Source organism: Stegostoma tigrinum, chromosome 2 (genome assembly GCF_030684315.1).
Source record: "Stegostoma tigrinum isolate sSteTig4 chromosome 2, sSteTig4.hap1, whole genome shotgun sequence".
NCBI classification, from domain to species: domain Eukaryota; kingdom Metazoa; phylum Chordata; class Chondrichthyes; order Orectolobiformes; family Stegostomatidae; genus Stegostoma; species Stegostoma tigrinum.
In genome coordinates this window covers 23,761,040-23,788,947 of record NC_081355.1, presented here as the reverse complement: position 1 = coordinate 23,788,947, position 27,908 = coordinate 23,761,040, and the positions used below count along the sequence as shown (strand labels likewise).

At 40.4% G+C, this 27,908-nt stretch overlaps 1 protein-coding gene across 3 annotated transcripts in view; it reads right to left on the bottom strand.

Moving 5' to 3' along the window:
- marchf6 (membrane-associated ring finger (C3HC4) 6) overlaps window positions 1-27,908 on the bottom strand; it is a 90,226-nt gene that overhangs the window by 32,857 nt on the left and 29,461 nt on the right. For all 3 annotated transcript variants that reach the window (XM_048555359.2, XM_048555376.2, XM_048555368.2), the window contains exons 4-9: window positions 10,057-10,200; window positions 8,660-8,732; window positions 7,256-7,421; window positions 6,304-6,517; window positions 1,752-1,813; window positions 155-187 (exon numbers count right to left, since the gene is read on the bottom strand). In XM_048555359.2, the coding sequence (XP_048411316.1) occupies window positions 155-187; window positions 1,752-1,813; window positions 6,304-6,517; window positions 7,256-7,421; window positions 8,660-8,732; window positions 10,057-10,200 (692 nt within the window). The remainder of the gene's footprint in view (window positions 1-154; window positions 188-1,751; window positions 1,814-6,303; window positions 6,518-7,255; window positions 7,422-8,659; window positions 8,733-10,056; window positions 10,201-27,908) is intronic.

The following is a 27,908-nucleotide window of genomic DNA, read 5'->3' as shown; positions in this document are numbered from 1 at the left end:
GAGGTCCACATAATCAATCAAGGTGCACACTTGGTCCCATAGGTGCTGATTAATAAAAAAAACTTCCCGTACATGAAATGCAGTGTGCTCTTCCAGTTTTGAATGCATACAAATGACTTTTATTAGAAATACTGGAACTGCTTTTAAAACTCACCAAGAATACAAGCGAACCATCCAACCCTAGCATCTATGAAACAAAAATGAATGAATTTAAACAGCACACACTTTAATCACAACTACTCGTTTACTCAAATTTATTTTAACCACTCATGCAAACTTTGTTAATTTGAATTATTGGTAAATTCAAAATAAAATGCATTTATGCAGCACAAAACCACACCATTAATTGACCAGTAATTCGTATTAAGCAACTTGAAATTAAATAGCATACAAGGCCTTATTCAAATGTCATAATATCTGCAAGAAAACATTAGAAAACAGCACAGACTTGATGGACTGAATAGCCGCGGTTTGCGCTGCAATGACTTGGTGTTGACAGCCACATTGGTGATGGCTAAATGTGGCAACGTTATCAATGATAAACTTCATAATACTAACAAAATAAACAATTATAAACATAGTTCATTCAAAACATTTCCTACAATTGCAGACTGCTGCTCAAATGTCATCATGGAGCACCTCAGCTCTCAGCCCCCATTACACTCACCTGCACCTATCAAGGTATTTATAAGAAAAATGGATAATTAGGATTACTGAGAAACTATTACTCCAAACAAGTTACAGCTATTCCAAACTTCTGCTCACCAAAGCACCTTATAACTTCCTTCCCAATGTATAAATAAACTACACTTCATTGCAACATAGTTGCATTCTTATTAACTTGGCTCAATACACAGACATTTCAGCTACATATGTTGTTCATGTTGCATCCCAAGTTAATTTTACTTCAACTCTGGTTACACCAAAGCCCTGAACAATCCATTTTACTGAAGTTAAACATCCTTGCCCCAGTTTCCCCTTCACAGAACCTCACAATGTGAACAAGACTTCTTATAAGAGATTAGTCATGTCTAACCAAAGTAAACCAATGATATCTATCAATTAATCTTGATTTACATATAATGAACACCTGAAAATTCATACTATGAGTCAACTTAAAGGCTCTGAACATCTTCCGTCACCAAGGCAGTTTGCCAAAGAACAAAAAAGTAGAGTACAGTATCATGCTACAGTCAACTGCAGAACGGTGCGGTCATATATGAGGACAATGCAATCAAAAATTCAGAACAGAGGTGCCTGAATCACCTCTAACAGATTTTATATTGCAGTATGACCCTGTACATGGGTATATACGGAAAGATGACCTGATGAGAATCAGCCTGTTTGAATCAACTAGTTTTTTCAAATAAAATTCTTCTACTTTGGAAGGGAACATCCAACTGGTCATAAAGAATGGCTACCCTTCTGCAGATCTGGTGAACATTTACTACAGGTCCACCTTCAGATGCTCATCACTACAAGTAGGTACTGCAACCTTCCCAGACCTAAAAACAACCCAAGTGCTTCAGTGAACTTCATGATTCAGAACTAACTGGGATTTCCAGATTAGTTGGGGAGGTCAAGGGAAAGAGGCATTTTTAAATGAAAAAATATCCTTGCCACCTACTCTTATAGTGAAGCAATGGTTTATTTTAATTTTATTGCAATTTTTTAAAAAGCACTGATGAAAGTCAGCTTTAATTTGAAAAAATCTACAGCAAAAAAAACTGAAGTAGACTCTGATCACATACCCGTTCCCACGTAAGCTCTTCTGCAGCTCTGTCCCATTCCAGTGCGTTCCAGTTCATATCATCTGAAGACAGAAAAACAGCTTTAAACCATTTATTGCCAGTATCTTGAACTTAGCTCACCTGTACAGTGATCTCCTTCAGCACTGAAGCCGTCTACCAACTACTTTCGCAAGAGATTTGTCATTAGTAATGACACAGAGAAAAGGGTTGGAAAGTTGTAATATTGGGAACAGGTGGGGGCAAAAGTAATTTCTGAAGATGATCAAAAGTCAACTCAAACAAAACCAAGACTATTAATTGGTGATTCAGAGTGCATCGACAATTCCAATCAACATGTTTCATGGAAGAATAGAAACAAAGTTGATCAGGTTTGATTATACAGATGTGCTAAGGAGATTGTAAGCAACAAAGTACAAGCCGAACAATTGCAGAAAGATTTAAATTGGATGACTAGCCTTGGAAAGTATGGTGTACAAGTTCAGCAAATAAATGTAGTGTAATGAGATACACATGGAAATAAGCTGAGAGACTCACAATAACTCCAGAAGACAGGACTGGCTAAAAGCTTAATTTTTTTTCCATGTGGGGTAAGCAGGCTCGACTAACCAGATTAACATTTAGTGCCCATCTCTAGTTGCCCTAGAGGTGATGGTAGTGAGCCTTCTTGACCCACTCCAATCCATTTGGTGGGGGTAGATACACTGTTTAGGGAAGGAATGAAGAGTTTGTTTCTTCACAGTCGTTTGGGTCAACATTAAGTTTCCAAGTCAGGATTTTGAGAGATTTGAAGGCAAACTTATAATTGGTGTTGTATCCGATACCCTTTTATTTCCTAGATGGCAGTGGTCATGCATCACACTCTTGACTGTGACATTTGAGCAATTCAGCTTGTGGTCAATGGTAACCTCTGTCGTGGGAATTTTGCATGGTAATGTCTTTGCATGCCAAGGGACGATGGTGCAATTCTTTTATTGAAAAGGTTATTTGCCTGGAACTTGTTAATGCACGTCTGGATACTGCCTTATTCTTTATGCACATGGACATTAACTGTTTCAGTACCTAAAGAAGCTGCACAAAGGTGGTGCAGACAGTTGGGACAAGGACACTTTCCTGAGAAACCTTAACAGAGATGTCAAGCAACCACAAATGATTTGCTTTTGTTACAAATACGACTGACCAGTAGAGAGTTTTCCCAAATTCCCCGTCTCTAGGTTTTGCTTGGGCTCCTTTGTGCCAATGTAGTCTTGATATCAAGGCCAGTAACAGTCACTCTGCTCTGGAATTCAGTACTTTTGTCCACGTTTGAACAAAGGTTTTAATAAAGGTCAGAAGCTGACTGGCCCTGGCGCAAGCCAAAGTGAGCATCAGTAAGCAGATGACTGCTAAGCAAGTGCTGTTTCACAGAGCTGCTGTCATGACTTGTGAAGAGTGCCAATAATCATGCCCCACTGTTCCACAAGCTGTCACAAAATGTAAAAATGTGTAAAGCTCAATGAGACAAAAATGACCAATTTAAATTTTATTTGTTCTTGTGATGTAGGCAGCACTGGCTAGGCAAGTATTTATCAATTATCCTCGTTGCCCTTGAATTGAGTCACTTGCTTGCAAATTTCAGAAAGCAATTTAGAGTCAACTACACTGTTGTGGGTCTGGACTCAAGTGGTCTACACTAGGCAAGGATGACAGATTTCCTTCCCTAAAAGGACATTAAATGGACCAGACAGGTATTTACAACAGTTGGAAAACATTGTACTGTCGCCCTGAGATGAGATTTTAAATCTGGATGTTGTTTTAATTGAATTCATATGCCATGAGAGAATTGAAACCCATGACCAAGAACTGCAATTTTGAGTTATTCGCCCAGTGACATTACCACCATACAATGCCTCCGCATTTGCTTGACTGACTTCTACACTGGTCAACATCAGGTTGCATCATTAGCAAAATGTTGTTGTTTACGGCAATACAATTTTAATAGGAGCAGAAAACAAAAAGATTTCTAATCTTGTGTAACTTAAACTATACTCCTGCGAAACCCCAGATAAACACAATCCTATAGACGAAAGACAAAGCAGTTTAACATTTGAGTGGAAAATGGATATGGTAAACAAAATTCCAAAGATCTGAAGCTCATACGACAAGGTGGAATGTTATATTTCTCAGACTCCTAGTTTTTGCAATGATTATTCATTGTTGTCTGAAGAACAATGGCTGATCTTTGACTCAAATGGTTGATCAGGAGAATTTAGGTGTTGTACAATTTTTTCTTTCAGCTTCCTGTTTTTCTGTCGTTTTCGTCCCCAAGTAGATGCTTTTTGTCTGCAGACTGTGTATAGTTGATTCATCCTGCACTACTCTGGTCTCTTACAGCTTCTTAATACTCTGCAGCACAATGAATCAGAGGGCAGCTGTCAGGAAGTATTTCCTTAACTCGAAATATTCTGTGGTCTTCAAGCCCAAATTTTCCTTCTGCCAGCTTCTAAAAAACATGGCTCAACAGTATACAACATGATTTTCAACGTGCAAAATCTCCCTGGGATTTTAGTCAGAGCAGTTCAACTTCCATTTCATACACAGTCCCAAAAGAGAAAAAATGTGCGCCCTTACACTACTGATGCCCTCTTCCATCACTTTAGAGTAAAATAATGGGTGCTATTCAACCAGTTCGATTTGACCTGCTTAACTGTAAAGGGCATACCGGGATAATTTTTCACTAGGTTGGGTAAACAGTCTTTTAGCTGTACTGGAACAACTTAGCTAGGGGTGCAGCAATGTCTGCAATGCATATCTTCAATGTTGTCACGGCCCATAGTCTTCACAGTATCAAACGTCTTTCTTAATACCTTGTAAAATGAATTAATTCACTGAAGTCTGGTGCTTGTGATACCATGGACCCAAGACCAAGATGGATCATATACTTAGTCTTTCCACTGAAGATTAGTGCAAACGCTTCAGCTTTGTCATGTACACTGATGTGCTGGGCTCTATCATTGAGGATGGGGATATTTGTGGGGAAGCTTCTTCTCTTGAATTATTTAATTGTTCACCACCACAACTGGCTATGACAGGACTGCAGAGTTTAGATATGATCCATTTATTGAGGCATCACTTAGACCTATCTTCTGTTGCTTCTGCTGTTTGTGATGCAGTCATATGTTGCAGCTTCACCAGATTGGCACCTCATTTTCAGGACTGCTCGGTGCTGCTCCTGATATGCCCTCCTGCACTCTCCACTGAGCCAGGATTGTTCGCACACTTGATAGTATATATGAAACCAAGTTGCAGAATGTGTTCAAAGTAGAATTCTGCTGCTGCTGACGACCCAGTGCTGCTAAACTTGTTCCAAATCTATCCCATTTAGCGGGTTAGTTTAATGCAACATCAATGGCATCCTGAATGTAAAAAAGAGACTGTCTCCACAAGGGCCATGCACTGGTTGCTCTTATTAGTACTATCATGGAGACAGATGCATTTGCAGCAGGCAGACTGGTGAGGATGAGACTGAGTATGCTCTCATTTCTTGTTGTTTGCTTCACCACCTGCCACAGATCCAATCTAGCAACTGTGCTCTTTAGGATTTGGTCAGCTGGATCAGTAGTGGTCCTGCTGAGATACTGAAAGGCACTGAATTCCCAACCCAGAGGACACTGTGCCCTTGCAACACTCTTTGCTCCATGCGATGCTCAACGTACAATACTGATTCATCAGTGGAAGGGCACGGTATGCGCTTATCAGCAAGTCGTTTCCGTTCCCATATTTAGCCTGATGCCTCAAGATGTCTTGGGGTTCAGAATCAACGCTGAGGACTCCCAGGATAAGTCTCTCCTGAACACAGCAGCACCACTCTTGATGAGCCTATCCTGCTGGTGGGACACAACATACTCAGAAAAGATGATGGCAAAGTCTGAGACGTTTTTTGTACAGTACAATCCTGAGAATATGGTTGTCAGGCTGCTGCTTGAGTAGTGAGACAATCCTTCCAATTTTGGTACTAAACCCAGACATTAGTCGAATGACATTGTGATTTCAACGACAGTTGATCTGTTCTTTTTTGAGGCTTAAGCTGTTACATACAATGGAGTGGCAAACGTGGCCATTTCACAAGGCAGTGAAGATTGCTGTGGGCCTGGAGTCAGTTTGGAACTTTGCAAAAGTGACAAACAAACAACTGGGGCATCTTGGAAAGCAGGACAGAATGAACGTTTGAGGAAGGATAAAGAACTTACTCAAAGTACTTGTTCATCCCCACTTGTGATTCTAACGCGGCATTTGGGTATATAGAGACATTGGCATTTGGCAAGATACAGAAGGCAACAAAACTATTGTTTACGGTCGGGCTAACAGCATGCAAAAGCAGGCACCTGTAGTCGTCACAGTTTTTTTTTATAAAAAGAAAGACACCGATCACATGAGCGGATTTATATGTCTGCCTTTTGACTGATCTGTTACCCACATAAACTATTCTTCTTTGACTTGGGAGAGAAACGTTTTGCACCAAATTAATTTAAAAAGTCACAAACCCCAGCCCAGACTGCTGATATACCCATAATACCTTGAGCACCATTGTTGGCATCAGCTCCATCTTCTACTACAGCATCATCATCATCATTTTCATCGTCTTCATTCTCGCCCTCGTCTACCCTAATGTTGGCGTTATCTGCTGCTGCAGGAGCTGCCGCAGCAGCAGCTGCTGGGTTTTCTGCTGCTTGATTTGCTGGTTGAGCAGCTTGGGGATTCTCTGCTGCAGCATTGGGAGCTGCCGGAGGCTACAGGATTGACAAATGCAAATTAATTATACAAAATTCAATAATTAAACATTTGAATAAATACTATTGTTTGCTCCAAAGATTTCAGGTCAGTTGGGAAGGAGTAGGAAGGTCGAAAACCAATACATAATTGTCAACTTTGTATATCTCATTAAGCTTAGATACAGACTGAAGCACAAGAGAAAGTGAACAGTTAAATTCACTATTCACTACACTACTCTTGTTGCTGAGACATTTCTAATACAGTCAGGACAGAAATATTTACTTGTCTAATAATATTACTCAGAGTCTGTACCTATACGATGCAGTTTATTGCAGTCTAGAACCTCTCAACTCCATTACTACAACAAATTTGCCAAACAATTGATGCTTGTGAATTTGCTGTATTATGTTGCTAGCTGGCATTACAACAAGCAACGTCACAGTGCAGCAGACAGGGTCTTGATCATGATTTATGTTTTGACCAAGCACTTTGCTGATGGATAACTGCATGGAATAACAGTGTAAAAACCTGAAATGATTATGTTTAAAAATAAATAAAGTAAGCTGATATTTAAAAACACAGAAGATCAATTTGTTTTTAATCCCTAAACTACATAATATGGACAACACATGGACACTAATCATAAAATGCAAACATGCATGAAGAAGGAAGCACATCTAAAAGGTTGAAATACATTGTCAATCTTCCTTATTACTTGTAGCAAAAATTAAAATTTTTATTTCCAAAGCTCCTACCTCATTTTGCCCAACTCCATTGGGTGGCTGGGCCTGGTTTTGTTCCAGCCACTGTGGAGCCCCACCGTGTACGATTTGCTCTCGCAACCACACGAGGCTAATGAACGCACAGAGTGTGCATGTTACCACAAAACAACCTTGCAAAGAGTCTGCCAGCAGATTCTCTCTGGAAGTACATACAGCAGAAGTTAAAATATGCAGAATCAGTTCTACAAAAGTGATTTGAAATATTAATGCATGACATACAACTGGACAAATCTGCACATACCATATGGCTCAAACAAAATGATGAGAAGCGTATATTTCAAAACCCACAGCTCCATATTTGAATTAAAAGGAATCTTTCCCACAAATGGCTAAATTTAAAAATAAACAATCAAGTTCAAAATAAGCTAACTTTGGACTAAACTAGTATTTGAGCCTGGAAATGCTCTCTTCAGGGTGGTCTAAAAAGTGCCATTGTTAAGTTGAGCAAAACATCAGAACTTTTTTAAAAACCAGAGTTTAACTTGTACTGGTTACTAGAATTCAGCCACAAACCTTCTGAACTTGATGTCACAGAACCAAATTGAAATTGCCGACAGGAGGGAAATTTTTGAAACTGAATGGTGGTGCACAGTGCGAGACAATAAAATTGAATTTGTTTGAAAAATAACAAGTCTCACCAACGACTGAATGACTACAGCAACATTTGACAAGTCAGCAATGCAGAGTTTACATCATTGGGAAATGCTAAATCTAATCGCTGTACCTAAACTTCAAAAGAGTAAAGTTTTACTTGATGAATCTGTGTGCAGGCCAGAAAGGTAAAGAAAAAGTACAGTTTTGACCTGCTCGCAACACAATTCCTTGCTCTGATAGTTCATATCACACGTATGACTCCCTTTTTACATTAATATGCTTCTTTTGTTGTTTACAGTGAACAGGTATAATTAATTCCTTATTCTGTCTCTGCCAACATTTCCCTTCCACCCAGCATTACAAGACTTTACCCATGAAATGATCTTTTTGCACATGAGATTCCATTGTGTAAAAGTCAATTACTGTGTTTCCCCAGACCAGAGGTGACTAAATTTCAGGAGAACTTCACTGGTGAAGTATTTTGACACATCTTGATTTGAAGAAAATGTACTGACATAAAATGAAACTCTGAACAGGTTTAATAGGGTAAAAGCCTGAATAAATGCAAGCTCTTAATGTACAGAATGATTCAGGAAGCATAACAAAAGATGGAACAGAAGAGACTATGCTACCATGTATCATGTATTCAAGAATATTCCAAAATTCAAATCAGTTAATGAATGGAGACCAAAAACATTTAAAGTCTCAACATACTGATGATCCAGACATCTTCACTACTTACGCTGTTACATAAAGCTACTTTTGAAAAAAGTACAAACTTACGTGGATAACATATCTAGTGGCAGTGTCAACAGCGAGCTCACAGAGCCAGTAAACAAGCATTTGTAGATTCGGCCTAAATAGGGGAAAAAGGGAATGTGAAATGTCACAAGCTAGTTGTCCGATGGCACTCTCATCACTTTGCATATATACATATAGAGAGACACACACACATATCTCAAAATAATGGTCATGTGATGATCTCAGCAATTTCCAAACGCGATTCAAAAAACTGTAGAAGAAATTATGCACAATTGGTAAATCAAATTTTAGTGAAGAGGCCAATCAAATCTGCAATACGTCCCAAAGAACCAGCACAAACCAGACCATAGCACTGGGCAAACTTCACCTTGGGGAAATAAAAGTATATGCACACATTAGCATTTTTCCTTTAAGCATGATAATAGATTTCCTAAAGATTAGAGGGAGAGGGCAATTAGGGGAATGGAGACCTGCAGCAAAAATTTTCAAGACTGACAGGCAACATCAAATCAACCATTTTCAGGTTCGCGTGTAGATGTAGAATAAATCTGCTTTTTTGCAGTCAGTCATTTTCACAATCCAAGCAAAGTCATAATTAGTTGTTTGCAATGGGCATTTCTTGCATTGAGGAACTGATCAATTTAGACAACTATATTTTGTCTAAAATCTTTACATCAAGCACACAATATCTACAATCTATTTGTGTTTTCTGGATTTAAACTTTGCATCCGAATCACTGAAGTGCTGAAAATGGAATAGTCGTCAGCATCATAGTAATGTGATCCCAGATCCACCACACACTGAAGCTATAATCGCTTCAACCAAGGCCACAGTGGAGACTAGGAAGTGAAACATTCCTAATAGTTTGTACAAAATAGGAGCCATAGCCGAATTAAGAACAAATGAAGTTTTCATTCACCACGTTAATTAGGATAAGGTAAATGAAATAAAATTAATTTTAGTTTCTCAAAATGCCTTCAATTGCAACATGTTTCATCAACTTCTGCAAGGCTCAAGACTCAAAGTAAATACTGAAGAACTATTAAAAGTAATAGGAAAATACTATTTAAAAATTTTTTTTTTGAAAGACTAAAATTGAAGAACCAAAAGAACTAGTTAGTTTACCAATGAACTGGCAGAGACACGAAAGGTCAGAGTACCTTTAACACGGTATCATTCAAAATTTTATTGTACCACTCTATGTAACTTAAATTGATCAATTTAGTCTTAAATATAATGTGAGTTTAAAACTTTCAGGGCGGAACTAATGGGAGTCTTAAGAGCAAACAGAAAACAAACCAATTGGTCCAACATTATTTACAAATACATAAATACATGTTGCATTATCCTGCCGCTTGTAGATCTCAGTAATGATTTAAAACTAGATTAAATGCTATAAAACATAGTTTAATGCTTACATGCTGTAAGGGGTACAACTCCCAGCCATGCAAAGGCCACCAATGTGTAATGGAACCAGTATCTTATTGCAGTACCAATACTTGTAACCAGTCCTGCAAAAATATCCTGAATTGGAAGTCTGGATGGCATATCCGGAGAATAAACTGGAAAAGGAAACATGTTTCTCATAAACAAACTTATATTTATCCAAAATCATTTAAAAATACAATTATTTAGAATGCGTAACATCTTAAACATATTTAGCAATGAAGTGCACATTGCAAAACGTTCAGGACAGTTAGAGCTTGAAAATCCACTTCCAGAAAATGGGAGTTTCATATGCCGCAACTTTCTTTTAAACTCGAATAATTTATGAAGTTTAACCTGCTGCATCATTTGTGTCTGTGGCAATCAAACTCAAACTCAAAGTGAAGCCAGCAGCTTTCGGTACATACACTGAAACTACTATATTAACTGGCTCACAATGTTAAAACAGAACAAATGTGAAGCAGTGACTTATTCTAGTAATAAACACAATTATAATCCCTGACATTAAGTAGTATATTTAAATCTGAGAAGAAGCAAAGTAATAGAATTAGATTAGATAGCACCAAGCAAGACATTGCATAATTGGGTGAACGGGCTGTGCCATAACTTGCATGATTCCACCCATTCTGAATACCTTGACAAAAATTGAAATCAAACTCAAATGGTAAATTTGCTGTCCTTTCTTTTCTGCGCACAACATGCATACCCAGTCTTGCTTCAATGAGATGAAACATTCTGTCTGAAGCTAACATCCTGGACAGGAGTCGTCAAAAATTCTTACGGATTTGGTTATTATGATTTTGGCACAAAGTGAGCACTTGCAAGTGACCTCGAAGAAACTGACCCACAAGAATACAGCAAATGCATATGTGAATTTCACTTTTCTGTTAAAGAAATCTTTGCCAAGTCAAGGGATCTACAAATTTCTAGTAAAGGGAATAACAAAGCAGGGCAAGCAATCATCACATTTAAGAATTCTCAGACAGGGAACCATAAAGTAAAGCTTACTAATTGATCTTCATTGTTTCCAAATTGTCCGTGAGTGGACAAGTAGGGGAAAGATATTAGAAACACGAAATGAATATGAAACATACTTGAAAAATATCCCTGGAATTCATCATAGTTGACATTATACAAAAATAAGTTGTCCATGGCCAGATAAGTTGTTCAGTGATGTGTTACCACACTTTTTAAATACCAAATTAACTTCAATAATAAGGTGAAACTTCTGGAGATCTTTAAATGCTATGACAATCAAATTCCTTGATATAGCACGAAAGACTTGAGCTTTGACGGTTTGTGTAAAAATAATTTCTTTCAAGTTGTCGACATTGAGTTGTTTCTTCAAGATTAAGTTTTAAAAGATTATTTTTAAACAAAGCTTCCTCCAAATCACATTACTGGTAACAGTAGACCCTTGCTAAGCCATTCTCAAATAGTGACTAGCTTGGAGAAAGTTTTTCCTTTATCTGGTTCAGATGGAGGGAAGTCTTTTAAGAACAAGATGCCAGGTGATTTCTCCCATTTCTGAAAACAATTGTTTTTGGAAAGAGTGATTGAGGAAAAATCTCAAGATTTTAATTTGCTGAAGCAGCTGCAACTGCAAGACTTCAGAAATACCAGTGTGTGATTAATGACATGGCCACATAGAGCTGAACGTCAGAGCAACAGGCTCAGGAACGTTTGACGAATTATCCTTTTGCCATCAAGGATATTCCACTGACCAAAAGTACTTTTATTCAGAAAGTCAATGTTCGGACAGGGAACAGGTTGAAATTTAGAGCTAACGCAAGTTTTGTTCTATATTTCTGCGGAAGTACAATATGTACATGAAATCTTGGTACAATGAACATGAGCCAAACAAAGCACTAGTGTCAGACTGAGGTAGCATAAGTGTTGCATCAATCCATGTCATAAATAGTAACATGGAAGTTCAGTAAAGTTGAATGTTAATTAAAGTGAACTTCCTGGTTACACAATGTTCTGGCAAATTAAGATGGCCACTTTTAAACCTACATCAGCATTTTAAATTAAAATAGAACTACAACTACAGTGTAATTTGCTAGGTTCTCGAGATCTCTCACTGGCAATTAGTAGCCAAGCATCTTCACCTTTGAAACCTAGATTGTCTTGATATACTCTATCCATTGTTTGATACATTTATTCCACAAGACACTTAAGCAAATTCTAAAAACAACAGCTCTGTATAAAATGGAAGCAGCTGATGTTAAATGGGGCATTTTGTGCTGTAATTCTATTCAAAAAGTTATTTACCTGAAAAACCAATTCTTTTCTGGCCAATATGATACAAATGCAATAATGGCAGAAGTATGCGAACGCGTTAAATTGGTCAGTTCACAGACTTTCAAGGTGGCTGTCAGATAATATATGTTCATTAACTTCCCACGGTTAAAATTAAATGCTCCTCATAGCTAACATATGCAGCAATATTTAATCATATTTTACAAGCCTAATTACCGTCAAAACTCTAGCTCTGGCGGGCAAAAAACAAATTCAAATTTCATTATAGACAAACCCAACACAAGAATGAAATAAGAATCAAGGGATTAGTTTTTAAAAAAAGTAAAATATATTTGCTGGGACTTGCTTCCACTCAAAATAACAATGAGGTCAAAATGGAAGTTCTGATTATTCAGCTCAGATTTGATAAAGCAAGAAGCACTACCTGATTGAAATATGAATGGTAAAGCAGTTATAAATTATGCAGATCTGCTGCATTAATGGGTATGACTACAATGAATCTAAAAAATCAAAAGCTGGATGGATCGCCCAGGCCTGAGCAAATGATCAGATGGATATGTTTCACATTAAACTCGTTAAAGGCACCATCTCAAGGCAAGGTCTGAGAATAAGGGACTGAATAGAACATATTGGAAGTATTTTCAACTGCAAGCGAGATATTGATAAGCAAAGTGGGTAAAATGCTGGCATAAAGAATATAATGTGGGGAAAATGTGATGTTCATTTGGAAGGGAGGACAAAAGAAGAGAGTGCAATGTAAATATCAAACAAAAACAGCATAACGCTGCAACACAAAGGCACTGCGGGGATCTTGCGCACAAAACACAAAGCTAGCAGATAGGTGAAGCAGGTATGCAGGAAGACTAATGAAATGTTGGCCCTTATTTTGAGGGGTTTGGACTACAGTAGTAAGGAAATCGCACTGCAACTGTACAAAGCTCTGGTGAGATATTATCTGAAGAACTGTGAACAGTTTTGGCCTTCTTATTTAAAGATCGATATTTTATTGGAGGCAGTTCAGAGGGGGTTTTTGAAAATGATTCATGATATGCCTTATGTGCAAAGGTTAAACAGATTGGGCCTCCATTCATTGCAATTTAGAAGAATGTGAGGTGCTCATCAAAGCAGGAATTTCTTCTCGCAGATGGTTGAGTTTCTTTGGAACTCCTTGAAAGTCGTTGGGGACAGAGATCTTACGTATATTTAAGGCAGAGATGGATAGATTCTTGATCAGTAGAGGAATCAGGTTGATGGTTAAAGGGCTGGAAAGTAGATGTGAGTAAATGGCAGATCAGCCATGATCCTATTGATTGGGAGAGTGAGTTCAAGGGGCCAAACAGCCATCTGCTGTGCCTGTTCTGATGGTCTTCAGAATTACCATACTGCACAGCAGAACATTTTATTTTAGTAAAATTAACACAGGATTATTTTTGTCAATATGCCCAAAGATTGTGTTATAATGTTTATAAATAGCTGTGGATCATTTGCTCATTTGTTGTTAATTAGAAAACCCCATCTTCCTTTCCGGGTGAACGTACAAAACTCCCAAGCACAATTTGGAAGAGAACTGGCAATGTTCCCAGTGTCCTGGTTAATATTTATCCCTTAGTCAATACAGAAAACAGGTTAACTGATTATCAGTTTGTTTTTTGGGGACATTTGCCAAAGTGCTAATTGGTTGTCTCGTTTTCTACGTTTCAACAATGGTTCCACTTCAAAAGTATTTCAATGTCTGCAAAGCACTTTGAAGTGTCCAGTGGCACCAAAAATCACCACATAAATCTACGATTCTGTTGGTTTTTAATCAACATTGCCATTACACAATTAATCACTAAACAATCAGGAAAAATTCACCCCAATTTTACGACTAGGAATTACTCCTTCAGTTGCAAGCCAAAATTTTGGGGAGAAAGATTCAACTGCACATTAGATATTTTTCAAGAGCTTCCTTGAACACAGTCACAGTTTCATACAGCACTTATTAAAATCCTGGTAGCGAAACAACCCACAGTCCTGTCGACCAAACAGTTTTCAAGCAATTATTACATTTTATCGAAAAGAGGTGTAATACCACACTTATGATCCACATTTACAAACTGATGGTTCAAGTCACTTTGCACGATTATCCATTTCATTTTTTGACAATATGAAGAGAAGTTAAAAACTTTAATAAAAAAGAAAAACAGGCAGTTTTCTCATAACATTATTAAGTGGTAATCCGGAGTATGGAGCAGTTACAGAACATAGAAAAGTGCAGCACAGTACAGCCTTCGGCCCACCATGTTGTGCCGTGGAATAATCCTAATCCAAAAATAAAATAACCTAACCTACATTCCCCTCAATTCACTGCTGTCCATGTGCATGTCCAGCAGTCACTTAAATGTCACTAATGACTCTGCTTCCACGACTACCACTGGCAAACTAATCCATGCGCTCACAACTCTCTGGGTGAAGAACCCCCCTCTGACATCTCCTCTATATCTTCCTCCTAATACCTTAAAACTATGACCCCTCGTGGCAGTCAATCCTGCCTTGGGGAAAAGTCTCTGGCTATCGACTCTATCTGTGCCTCTCATTACCTTGTACACCTCGATCAGGTCACCTCTCTTCCTCCTTCTCTCCAGAGAGAAAAGTCCGAGCTCAGTCAACCTTTCCTCGTAAGACAAACCCTCCAGTCCAGGCAGCATCCTGGTAAACCTCCTTTGCACCCTCTCCAAAGCCTCCAAATCTTTCCTATAATAGGGTGACCAGAACTGGACACAATATTCCAAGTGTGGTCTCACCAGGGTTTTGTAGAGCTGCAGCAAAACCTAGGGGGTCAAACTCAATCCCCTTGTTAATGAAAGCCAAAACACCATATGCTTTCTTAACAACCTTATCCACTTGGGTGGCAACTTTGAGGGAGCTTGCTATGCACTTGAACACCAAGATCCTGCTGTTCCTCCACACTGCCGAGAATCCTGCCTTTAATCCTATATTCAGCATTTAAGTTCGACTTTCCAAAATGCATTGCTTCGCATTTATCCAGGTTGAACTCCATCTGCCATTTCTCAGCCCAGCTCTGCATTCTGTCAATGTCTTGCTGAAGCCTGTAATAGCCCTCGATACTATCAACGGCACTTCCAACCTTTGTGTCATCAGCAAACATATTAACCCACCCCTCAACCTCCTCATCCAAGTCATTTATAAAAACTACAAAGAGCAGAGGCCCAAGAACAGAGCCCTGTGGGACACCACTCAGCACTGACCTCCAGGCAGAATACTTACCATCTACAACCACTCTCTGCCTCCTGTCAGCCAACCAATTCTGAATCCAGACAGCCAAATCACCCTGTATCCCATACTTCCTGATTTTATGAACGAGTCTGTCGTGGGGAACCTGATCAAATGCCTTGAAGAAGTCCACGTACACCACATCCACTGCTCGGCCCTCGTCAACCTGTCTCGTGACTTCCTCCAAGAACTCAATAAGATTTGTAAGGCATGAACCGCCCCGCACAAAGCCATGCTGACTGCCCTTAATCACGCTATGCTTTTCCAAATAGTCATAAATCCTATCCCTCAGAATTCATTCCAAAAACCTTGCTGACCACAGACGTAAAACTGACTGGTCTGTAATTTCCAGGGATTTCCCTATTCCCTTTCTTGAAAAGAGGAACAACATTTGCCTCCCTCTAATCTTCCGGTACGACTCCTGTGGAGAGTGAGGAAGCAAAGATCTTCGCCAGCGGCTTAGCAACCTCCTTTCTCGCTTCCCGGAGCAACCTAGGATAAATCTGGTCTGGCCCTGGGGACTTATCGATCTTAATGTTTGCCAAAATTTCCAGCATATCAACTTCCTCAATCTTGATCTGTCCAAGCCTCGTTTTCCTGCTCCTCAAAGTTCTCATTCACAACAAGGTCCCTTTCTTTAGGGAAAACCGAAGCAAAAAACTCATTTAGAGCTTCCCCTATCTGCTCAGACTCCACGCACAAGTTTCCTACGCTATCCCTGATCGGCCCTACCTTCTCCCTGATCATTCTCTTATTCCTCACGTATGCGTAAAATGCCTTCGGGTTCTCCCTAATCCTTCCTGCCAAGCCTTTTTCGTGCCCCCTCCTGGCCCTCCTCAGTCCACTTTTGAGCTCCTTCCGAGCAAGCCTGTAATCTTCTAAAGCTGTGCTAGACCCTTGCTTCCTCCATCTTACGTAAGCTGCCCTTTTCTTTTTGACGAGAAGCACCTCTGTTCCCGTCATCCAAGTCTCCTTAATCTTACCCCTACTTACCTGTCTCAGAGGAACAAACTTATACATCACTCGCAACAACTGCTCCTTAAACAGTCTCCACATGTCTGTTGTGCCCTTTCTGTGGAACAACTGCTTCCAATCTGTACTTCCCAACGCCTGCCTGATAGCGTCATAGTTTCCTTTTCCCCAGTTAAGTATCTTCCCCTGGTAACTGCTCCTTTCCCTTTCCATGGCTATGGTAAATGTGAGGCTGTTGTGGTCACTGTCGCCAAAGTGTTCTCCCACCATGAGATCTGACACCTGTCCTGGCTCATTGCCGAGCACCAAATCCAAAACGACCTCCTCCCTCATCAGCCTGTCCACATACTGAGTAAGGAAACGCTCCTGAACACACCTGACAAGAACGGCTCCATCCAAACTATCTGCACTAAGGAAGTTCCAATCTATATTGGGGAAGTTGAAGTCACTCATAACAACAACCCTGCTACGTTTGCACTTTTCAACAATCTGTCGGCCTATGAGTTCTTCGATCTCCCTACTGCTATTTGGGAGTCTGTAGAAAAACCCCAACGAGGTGACTGCTCCCTTGCTGTTCCTAACTTCCACCCACACTGACTCAGTCGATAAACCTTCCTCGGCAACCTCAGCCCATACCACCTCAGTAGACGAGTCCTCATCAAAAGTTCTTTCAGCCAAAATTATACTGTCCTTGACCAACAAAGCCACACCTTCCCCTCTTTTACCACCTTCCCTGATCTTAATGAAAGATCTAAACCCTGGAACCTGCAACATCCATTCCTGACCCTGCTCTATCCATGTCTCCAAAATGGCCACAACAAAGTCCCTGGTACCTATCCATGCTGCAAGCTCACCAACCTTATTCTGGATACTCCTGGTGTTAAAGGAGACACACTCCAATCCAGCTCGCTGCCTGCCAGCACACTCCTGTGACAGTGAGGCCCTGTCCATGTCCTCTCTACGCTCATCCTCCTGTGTACTAGGACTATACCTCAGTTTCCCATCCCCCTTCTGAGTTAGTTTAAATCCACCTGAATAGCACTAGCAAATTTCCCACCCAGCGTATTAGTGCCCCTCTGGTTCAAGTGGAGACCGTCCTGTTTGTAGAGGTCCCACCTTCCCCAGAATGAGCCCCAATTGTCCATGTACCTGAAGCCCTCCCTCCTGCACCATCCTTGGCAGCCACGTGTTCAGCTGAAATCTCTCCCTGTTCTTTGCCTTGCTATCACGTGGCATGGGTAACAAACCAGAGTTAACCACTCTGTTTGTTCTAGCTCTCAGCTTCCACCTTAGCTCCCTGAAATCCTGCCTGACATCTGTCTCTCTCTTTCTACCTCTGTTGTTGGTACCTATGTGGACCACGACTTGGGGCTGGACACCCTCAGTCTTCAGGACCCCAAAGACACGATCCGAGACATCACGGACCCTGGCACCTGGGAGGCAACACACCAACCGTGAGTCTCTTTCGTTCCTGGCAAACCTTCTATCAGTCCCTCTATCTACTGAGTCCCCAATGACTACCAATCTCTTCCTATCCCTCCTTCCCTTCTGTGCAAGAGGGACAAACTCTGTGCCAGAGACCTGCACCCTACTGCATGCCCCTGGTAAGTCCCCCCCCCCAACAGTATCCAAAACAGTATACTTGTTTTTCAGGGGAACGACCACAGGGAATCCCTGCACTGACTGCTTTTTCCCCCCTAACAGTTATCCAGCTTTCTTCACACTTAGGAGTAACTACTTCCCTGTAACTCTTGTCTGTCACTGACTCTGCCTCCCGAATGATCCGAAGTTCATCCAGCTCCTGCTCCAGTTCCCTAACGCAGTCTTGGAGGAGCAAGAGTTGGATGCACTTCCTGCAGCCATATTTGGATGGGACACTAATGGTGTCCCTCACCTCGTACATCATGCAGGAGGAACATTCCTCTACCTGCACTGCCATCCCTGCTAATCCCCTAACAAAGTTAAAAAAAAGAGAAGCTTACCTTGATTTGTCCCTGGTGTATAAAGTTAGAGGAGGTGGATGGGTGGGAGGCCCTACAAGGGTAGGGTCTCAGGTTTACATAACGGGTAACGTGTAGTTTTTTTCTGACATCCCTCCAACACCCAGAAACTGAATGGGCAAATGTAGGGATATCAGGTTTGTCAAGAGCTAAGGTTTCAACAGCATCAGTCAACTAAAGCCTGTAAATTTCTTGTAGGCTCATGCTCAAAATAAAGCAACCTCACCTTTAGGAGCATTTTTCACCTTGAAATTCACGAGATTCAAGCAATACATATCACATGATAAGCTGCTCCTTCAGTCCATGCTTGTGACAGTGCAATTCATGAATGTTGCTTTTATTGTGTTTCTGCATTAATTATTTCTTCCTTTTGTGCCACATTTTCATAAATGCCCTACTGCACTTCAAACACCATCTTGTTATCTTCAGTACAGCAAAGCACAGCTGTCATGATAACAGTTTACGTGGCCTTGGACACAAAGGTCCTATGGTGCAGTAGTGGTACCACTATCTCTGGGCCAGAAAACCAGTGCTCACTTTCACCTGCTAGAGTACAAAAGTAACAAAAAAAATTGTAGATTGGAGATTATGCCACTTGAGGCCAGTGTTGGACAGCAACACTTTGCGAAGTATGAGACAGAGGGCAAGAACAGATTCACAAGAATAGTTCCAAGGACAAAGTGCTTCAGTTACCTGGATAATGTTAGAGCAGCTGAGGCTGTGCAGTTAAGAGAAGATTTCTTGATGTGATAATGGTCTGCACGTGTCCATCCCTTTCAAAATAAAATCCAATTCCTCACTTGAAAGGGGAACACAAAACACCAGAAATGTGTAGCTAGATCACTAAAATTTGGAAACATAGCGGTTAACTTCAAACTGATTATTCACTGCACCCAAGTCATTAAACTAACTTACACTTCCAGATGTTTACCAACCTTACATCATTTTGTGTCCTTGACTTGTATTCCCCCTTCTTCAAAGATCCTTTATTTGAAAAGGATCAGGGTAAACAGCTGTTTGATAACAGGGTTACCCACAAATCTTTAAACGTTTATAGCAACATTTAAACTTGGCTGCACATTAACAACAGGCTTGGTAATTCTGCCCTATCAGTTTTATAGTAAACAATCTGATCAGATTACATTAACAGTTCTTTTCAACATTTTGAAATGTTGAACCACCTGAACCTGACATTTGACTGGAATTCTGTGGTTGGATCTGACTGTCAATTAAAATTTGTCCCACTGAGCAACTATTTGAGAAGAAAATTGATCCCAATGGATGAAAGAGAAGCGGATCTTACGATGTTTTCAGATACCCTGCAAGGGTAAACAGAAATGAAATTAAGATCTGAAACAGGTTATCCACCATTAACAATACTTCCTGTGATTCTGACAACCCTTTTGTAGATCCTGGAGCTGGCTCCACAAAGCTTCAAGATCATCAGATATACATGTTGCTCATTCTGCGTTGGACGACAGACACTAGGAGACTTGGCCTCCTCTGAATGCAGTACTCTTAATCCCAACTCCCAATCTATTTCCTCTCCAATGTAGCATGAGATCCATCTCTTAACTCTGACTCCCAAATGTGGAATTGAAAATGGGAGCAGTTACAACTGCTGTGCAAAAGGTCAAAATCAGCACAGGAATCAGCAGCAATCTCTGTGCCAGCAGAACACACATTTTCTAGGTTCAGCTAGTGTCAATCTTAATGACTGTTGGAACTATTGAGGTCTACATTGAAAATAAATCCCCGAACTTTTACTGGTGCATTTTCAATACGAAGTTGCACAGGGACAAAACTTTGCACCAACATAAGCAGTTGCTTATTTTACATTCATATCCTTTATTCAAAGGATAATAGGCTATTCCTCTTTTGATCACTCACAACAAGATAAGCTAGTTAAAAGGGAAGATGGCAGAAGTTGAAGGGAGCTACCTCCCAATTTGAGGATGGTGACTGGGACGCAAGTTGGCATGACATGCTCCAGTAATTTAAGCCAAAGCCTTCTGGTAAACACACAATCGGGATCGAGTTTTAGCTTTAGCAAAATAAGTTTGCAGATGGGGGAAACAGATGGACAACAAAGTGACATTTATATAATGAAGTCCAGTACAGCAAGTTAAATTGATTTAGCATCTCTTAAGATAATTAAGTGTCTCAAGATGTTTCACATGAACATTATACAACCTCAGGATTAAGAAGCACAAGATGTGTCAAATACATCAAATCAGAACACAAGTGAGGGTTTCAGCAAATTCCAAGGTAAAAGTTTATACACAGTCGCTTTCCTCATTTATCTATCTAAAGACAGAAACTCAAAGTATTCAGCATAAATTAAAAAAAAGGTTTTGGAGTAGATTTGTAACTCGAGTTGTGGGTGTTGAGGTTGGTTGACTTGCTGAGCTGGTTTGTTGTCCTGTTCACGTTTCATTACCATGCTGGGTAACATCCTCAGAGCAGCCTCTGATAAGTGTTGGTGTGTTTTCCTGCCTGACTTTTAAACTCTGGGCTCTGTTGCAATGGATTGCCTCACTTCCAGGTTTCCTCCGTAGTGGAATGTATATGGGGTCGAGTTCAATGTGTTTATTAATAGCATACTTTGTGGAGTGCCATGCTTCCAGGAATTCTCGGGCTTGTCTATGCCTAGACTGTCCCAGGATGTGTCCCAAGATGGCTCCCCACCCACTTCACCCTCAATGGCCAAACATATGAGCAAATCAACGGGACACCCATGCGATTACCTATCTTCAGAATCATAGCAAAAGCCGTGATGCAAACACTGGAAAGGACTGCCATTCCGCAAATCCAACCGCAACTATGGATACGCTACATAGACGACACTTTTGTTGTCACTGAATGGGCCAAATTAGAAGAGACACACAAACTCAAACAACACCCTCACTGGAATAAAATTCACCAGAGAGGAGGAGAAGAACAAACAACTCGCATTCCTGGGCATCATGGTAGAGTGCAAGACAAATAGGGAACTGAAAACGAAAGTACACCGAAAAGTCACGAAGAGATCAGGTATTAAACTTCAATAGTAACCATCCCAACACACACAAATGAAGCTGCGTGCAAACACTATTTAAAAGGGCAACAATACACTGCAGCAACATGGAACTACGCCAAGAGAAGAAAGAATACCTCTTCCAAGTGTTCGAGGATAATGGATATCCAAAGAACTGGGTCAGGAGATACCTACAGGAACAGCAGAAAGAACCCACATGCCCTGACACACTCATCACACTACCCTACATCTGGAACACGTCAGAACGCACCACAAGACTTCTACGACTACCGGGCATCAGAGTGGCACACAAACCCACATCAACCCTATGACAAGTGCTCACCCGAACTAAAGACCCATCCCCCACCATGGACAGGGCCAATGTCATCTACAAGATCCCCTGCAGCAATTGCGAGAAACACTACAAACAGGAAGGGAACTAACAACAAGAGTACATGAACACCAACAAAAAGACAAAACCAATACTCATTCATTTCAATCCGCATGGACAAGGAGAACCACAGCTTCGACTGGGACAACGCCAAGATCCTGGGACAGGCTTGGCAGAGACAAGCACGAGAATTCCTGGAAGTATGGCACTCCAAGAAGCATGCTATTAATATACACATTGAACTCGACCCCATATACATTCCACCAGGGAGGAAACCCAGAAGTGAGGCAATCCATCACAACGGACCCCAGAGTTTAAAAAGACAGGCAGGAAAACACACCAACACTTCATCTGAGGCTGCACTGAGGATGTTACCCAGCACGGTAAGGAAACGTCTGCGGAACAACAAACCAGCTCGGTAAGCCAACCAACCACAACAGGTAATTATACTTGTAACTGTACTAAGTCATTAGTGAAATTTAAAAAGAATCGGCTAAAAACAAGAAGAAAGGTCCTGAAAAACAAAGGACAAAGGCCTTGAAACAAATTTTGATATCTGTTAATGACACCTTAAACAAATAAAGTGGGGCTAAAACAATATCCTGAAATTCATCAATTTAGCATCACCTTGGGAGCACTATCACCAAGGTAGCAGTCATCCAAGCCATTTTTATAACAATTATTCTTTCCATTGGATATGAGCATTGCGGGCTAGGCAAGCACTTTATTGTTAATCTTCACAGAGGAAAGGTTTATTATCATTGATTTTGCCCACTCCTTGATGACCAAGGCATGCTGACTGCCAAACTTTCTGGACTACTCCAACACCTGAAATGAAGTCATCCAGGAGACACAACTTACACGGAGTCAGAATTATACGGCTTGGAAACAGACCTTCGGTCCAACTTGCCCACTCTGACCAGATATCCTAAACTAATCTAGTCACATTTGCCAGCATTTGGCCCATTTCCCTCTAAACCCTTCTTATTCATATCTGTCCAGATGCCCTTTAAATGTTCTAATTGTACATACCTGCACCACTTCCTCTAACAGCTCGTTCTATCATTCCACATATACACACCACTCATCAGGTCCCTTTTAAATCTTTCCCCTCAAACCTTAAAACTTATGTCCTTGAGTTTTAGATTCCCCTACCCTGAGGAAGAAGACCTTGGCTATTCACCCTATTCACACCCCTCACAATTTAATAAACCCCTATATGGTCACCCCTCAGCCTCTGACACTCCAGGATAAAGAGCCCCAGCCTATTCAACCTTTCCCCATAGCTCAAGCCGTCCAATCCTGGCAACATCCTTGCAAATCTTTTGAGACCAAAATTAAAAGGTAGTATTCCAGAAGTGGCTTCACCAAAACCTCTTACTTTTCACAATGTTTCTCAGAACAACATCTTGTGAAGGATACAGATGCTCTTCAGCTGAGATGGCGATATATACATATGGTGCAGAAGTGCGCAAAGTGTTAACTGCACCTCAACTATCGTCCATGGGGAGATGAGATGCTTCAAGGTCACTACTGGTGACTCAACTGACTTACAGCCAGTCTTGAGCTACAAGCCAATACCATGCTTGTGGTGGTCTCAGCACTTTTTCCAAGCAGCCCGTTCAATTAATATCACAAATTTTGGCTACAACAACTAACCTGGTTTCAAATAAAACTATGATTGGAAGAACTACAGATGCTGGAGTCAGAGATAACTCAGTGTAGAGCTGGAGGAACACAGCAGGACAGGCAGCAGAGGAGCAGGAAAGTTGTTGTTTCAGGTTGGACACTTCTTCAGATTTTCTGAAGTGTCCCAAGCCGAAACGTCAATTTACCTGCTTCTCTGATGCTGCCTAGCCTGCTGTGTTCCTCCAGTTCCACACTGTGTTACCTCTTCTTATAAAACAGTGATGTTGACACCGAAGAAGGGTCAGCTTCTTCACCCGAAACGTCAGCTTTCCAGCTCCTCTGCTGCTGCTTGGCTTGCTGTGTTCATCCAGCTCTACACCTTGTTATCTCTGTTGACACAAAGGTTGTGTAGTTCATGGTCAGTCAGGATCATTTTACATAGACTTGCTGGAGAATGTGGGTTGTCATCCATGCCAGGTCCTCACATTCCAGTTTCCAAGTGTAACCTAGACATGGTTTTAGGAAGCCCAAATTCCCATAACATCTGTATCCAGCCCTTCGCCACAGTGACTGATATTCCGAGGAAAGACAAAAGCCTAAATATCTGGAGCTGGGGTGACTGCAGCAACTGGTGGAATGTGTTAACTTGAAGGAAAACAAACTGCCTGACCAGGACTCCACGCCAGATTCTGAATTTGTTTACTCCCTTAGCCACTATGACTTGGTGTTAATGTAGAAATTCAAGAGTCCAGATCAAAGACACAGACGCGATCTTGTTCCCCAGATTTGCCATTCCGTGGCCCTCCAGGGATACTCTGCCCCTTCATCCTATGAAACAACCTAGCCAAAATTCCCCTTAATAGAACACCCATCTTGACAAATTAATAAGCCCTGAAGCAATTTAACTGTCAGTAAAACCCCACCTCCATAAAAAAAGCCTCAAAAACAATGTCCCCCACAACTCCTGACTGCATCACTAAATTCCAAGTCTCATCACCAATACGAATCCATCTAAAACATTTATATCTTGCCACATGAACAAACCAATCCCCCAATGAAGCCGACCACAGCACTAAAATCCAACACATGCCTCACGACAGAATCAAAAACCTTTACACCACTGAAGTTCCTAAAAATAACTCACCACAGCAAAATCCATCCAAAGTAAAGGAATTATTCCTCACTATGAACTAAACATAGCTCATTCAGCTCTAAACCAAGTGGTCTCTGAGTAAATCGTCGCCTCTCAGTCACAAGTGGGTCCAGCTGTGCACAGTGTCAGGAGCTTGGCATGCAAGAGGGAAGGGACCCCGCTCAACTCCTAGAGCTAATACAAATCTCTGGAAAGGGAGAGTTACCCAGTCCTGCAATTAGGTCTCACACCATGTCAGCCTAGACTGCACTACTGGCAAAAACCCCAAACCCCAAACTCCCACACGCTGCCTCACTCTTTATGCATTGTTGGCATTAAAATGATACACTTTATGACTATGTACTTGCCAGTAAAGATTCCCAATAATCCTGTCCTAAGAATCATTACTGATCTAGGTTAGTCACTCAAAAATGACTGGAATAGGAGTAATGATACGTTTCCCAGCATGGCAATATAATTTAGCGAATATATTTGACTCGCACGAGCTATTCCAGAGCATTTATTACATTAGCAAACCACCCATGTTAACACCATTTATACTGAATTAGTCTTCCTGCTTCTTGAAAACAAAGTCAACATCAGGGTCAATGCATGCAACTTCCTGGTAAGCTATTCTCGCACGCCAGCTCATTAAATATACATTTTACTACAGGAAATGAAAGGAAGAACCGACAATAAAATATACTAAATATTAATTCTGACTATCCAATCAAGTACAACTCCAGAGATGTACTGGTGCATTATTTCATTCAGCCCTTGACAAGATTTGAATTACAATCTAGATTGATAGCTCTCATGAGGATGATCAGGGCATACCAGCATGCCTACAATATCCTCTGTACAATTCAGTCCAGGCTGCCTGCTAAAGTTTCAATCATGCAAGCCACCCAAAGTACAAAAAGCCCAAGCTGATGGATTCCGCAGCAAATCTAGGTGGGCTTGAAGTTAATGGGTACATGCATGTTCTGCAATTTATGCGACAAAGGCAGAAGGGTCAATGCACCACTGACATAAGAATGTTTCTCCATTCTGATCAGAAAATTCGCTTCTCTACTTCGAATTTCTCCGGAATATGTATCAAGGGAGCTAAGATTCAACTACTTCCTCAGTTGTCGACCATTTCTAGCTCAGTCACAATCCAAAGTGCAAAGTACAATTGTTATACACAAACTTATCCAACTCTCCCACACTGAACTGTCCGAACTCCTCCATGTTTATTCCCAATAACAAAAAAAACTCAAGATTCCCAACGTGTGAAGACTCCAAAATGAAATCGGCTCCATCCCTTTATTAACAGCATATTGTTGCACTGGTACGACATGTCATCGTCTATATTAGTCTTTGTACTTGATATAGAAAATATGGAAAAAACACTGAAGTTTGATGGGTTTCCCTCCCAAATAATTTATTTTCATAAACAATTTTGCAGTTTAACATAAACAATCCAGAAAAGAAAATTACAAATAGTTTTTAAAGGTTTATCTCTTCAAGTTACAATTAATAAAATACTTGTAGGAACTAAGTACATGGTTCCTACCATGAAATCTAGCACTACTTTAAAAATGACAAATTCAGAGAAAAAAGGAAGTTTCGGGGTAGGTAAGCAATGAAACTGAAGTTACTTGATGTATAAATACACAAATGAAAAACAAAGAGTAGGCAACTTGGCTCCTTGAGCCTGCTCTCTCCTTCAATAAGATCAAGCTGATCTGACTGCGGCCTCAAAACCATTTTGCTGCCAATTCTCAATACTCCAACTTGTAGCCAAAAATCAGTTTCCATGAATAATGTTCAATGATCCTGCTTCTACTACTCTCTGGGAATGAGTTCCACACTCAAAAAACAAGTTTTCCTCATCACCATCGTAAATGGGAGACCTTTTAATTTTAACTTGTGTTCCGCAATCCTCGTCTCTTCCACTTAGGAACACCCACCCGGTCAAGTCCCCTCATGATCTTAAATCGCTCCACTAAAATTTCTTCTCATTCTTCTAAATTCCACTGGAAATTTCCAACTGTCTTAAAACAAAATGCCCTCAACGAAGGATCTGTCAAGTGAACCAGGCCTGAACTCATTCTAATGCAAGCATATCCTTTTGTAAATAAGGAGGTCGAACTATATACAAAACTCCAGATGTCGTCTCACTAGTGTAGCAAAGCTTTCCTAATTTTATGTTCTATTCTCCATTGCAATAGATGGCAACTCCATTTGCTGTAGAGCTGCACGTGAACCCTTTTTTCACTCGCTCATGGGGCATGTGTGCTGCTGGCTGGCCAGCACCTATCCCCCATATCTAGCTGCCCTTGAAATGACATGCCATCTTGATACTTTCTCTATCAAATACAAAGGAATTATGAAAAAAGCAGTGAAGTCTGATGAAAATTTAATGAGCTGCAAATGCTGAACGTCAGGAACAAAAACAGAAGTTGCTGGAAAAGCTCATCAGGTCTGGCAGCATTCGTGAAGAAAAATCAGAATTAACTTTTGGGTCTTCCTCAGCAAAGTTTGATAGTTTTTCTTCCTAAAAGAACTTAGTTACACATTCAGCCTTTTCATTTAAACCATAAAACATATGTACTCAAAAAAGTGTTTGGCTTCCAAAGTTCGAGATTTAAATCCTGTTCGGACATTCTACTCCATTTCTGCATTTGATGCACAAACATATATTGACAAAGCATTGCTATATTCATCAAGAGAATTAAGACCAGTCATTAGCTTCTAATTCTATTCTGGGCGATTCCAGTAACATCTGGTCTTAGTTTTGCCAGAAGACAACATGTACACAACTTCCTGATGTCAATTTGAAACAAGTACAAACCTGAGAAGACTGCAGTTCTAAACTGTAATATTTACACAATTTGAACAAGTTTAAAAGACACTATCAAAAATATATAACCTTTTCCACGTTTGAGAACCATCGATAACCTATGGTGACCATATGCATCCTGTTTATGCCATCTAAAGCAAAATGCAGCTGTTACCGTTATCCATTTCCATTGATGGAACTAGGGACAGCACCAACTAGCACTCCAAGTTTACTTTGATTTGGTCACAAAGTACTGAAAGAAGTGTGAAAATTTGCAAAACCAGCTGTTTAATATGCAAGCACTTTATTCCATCTACATAAG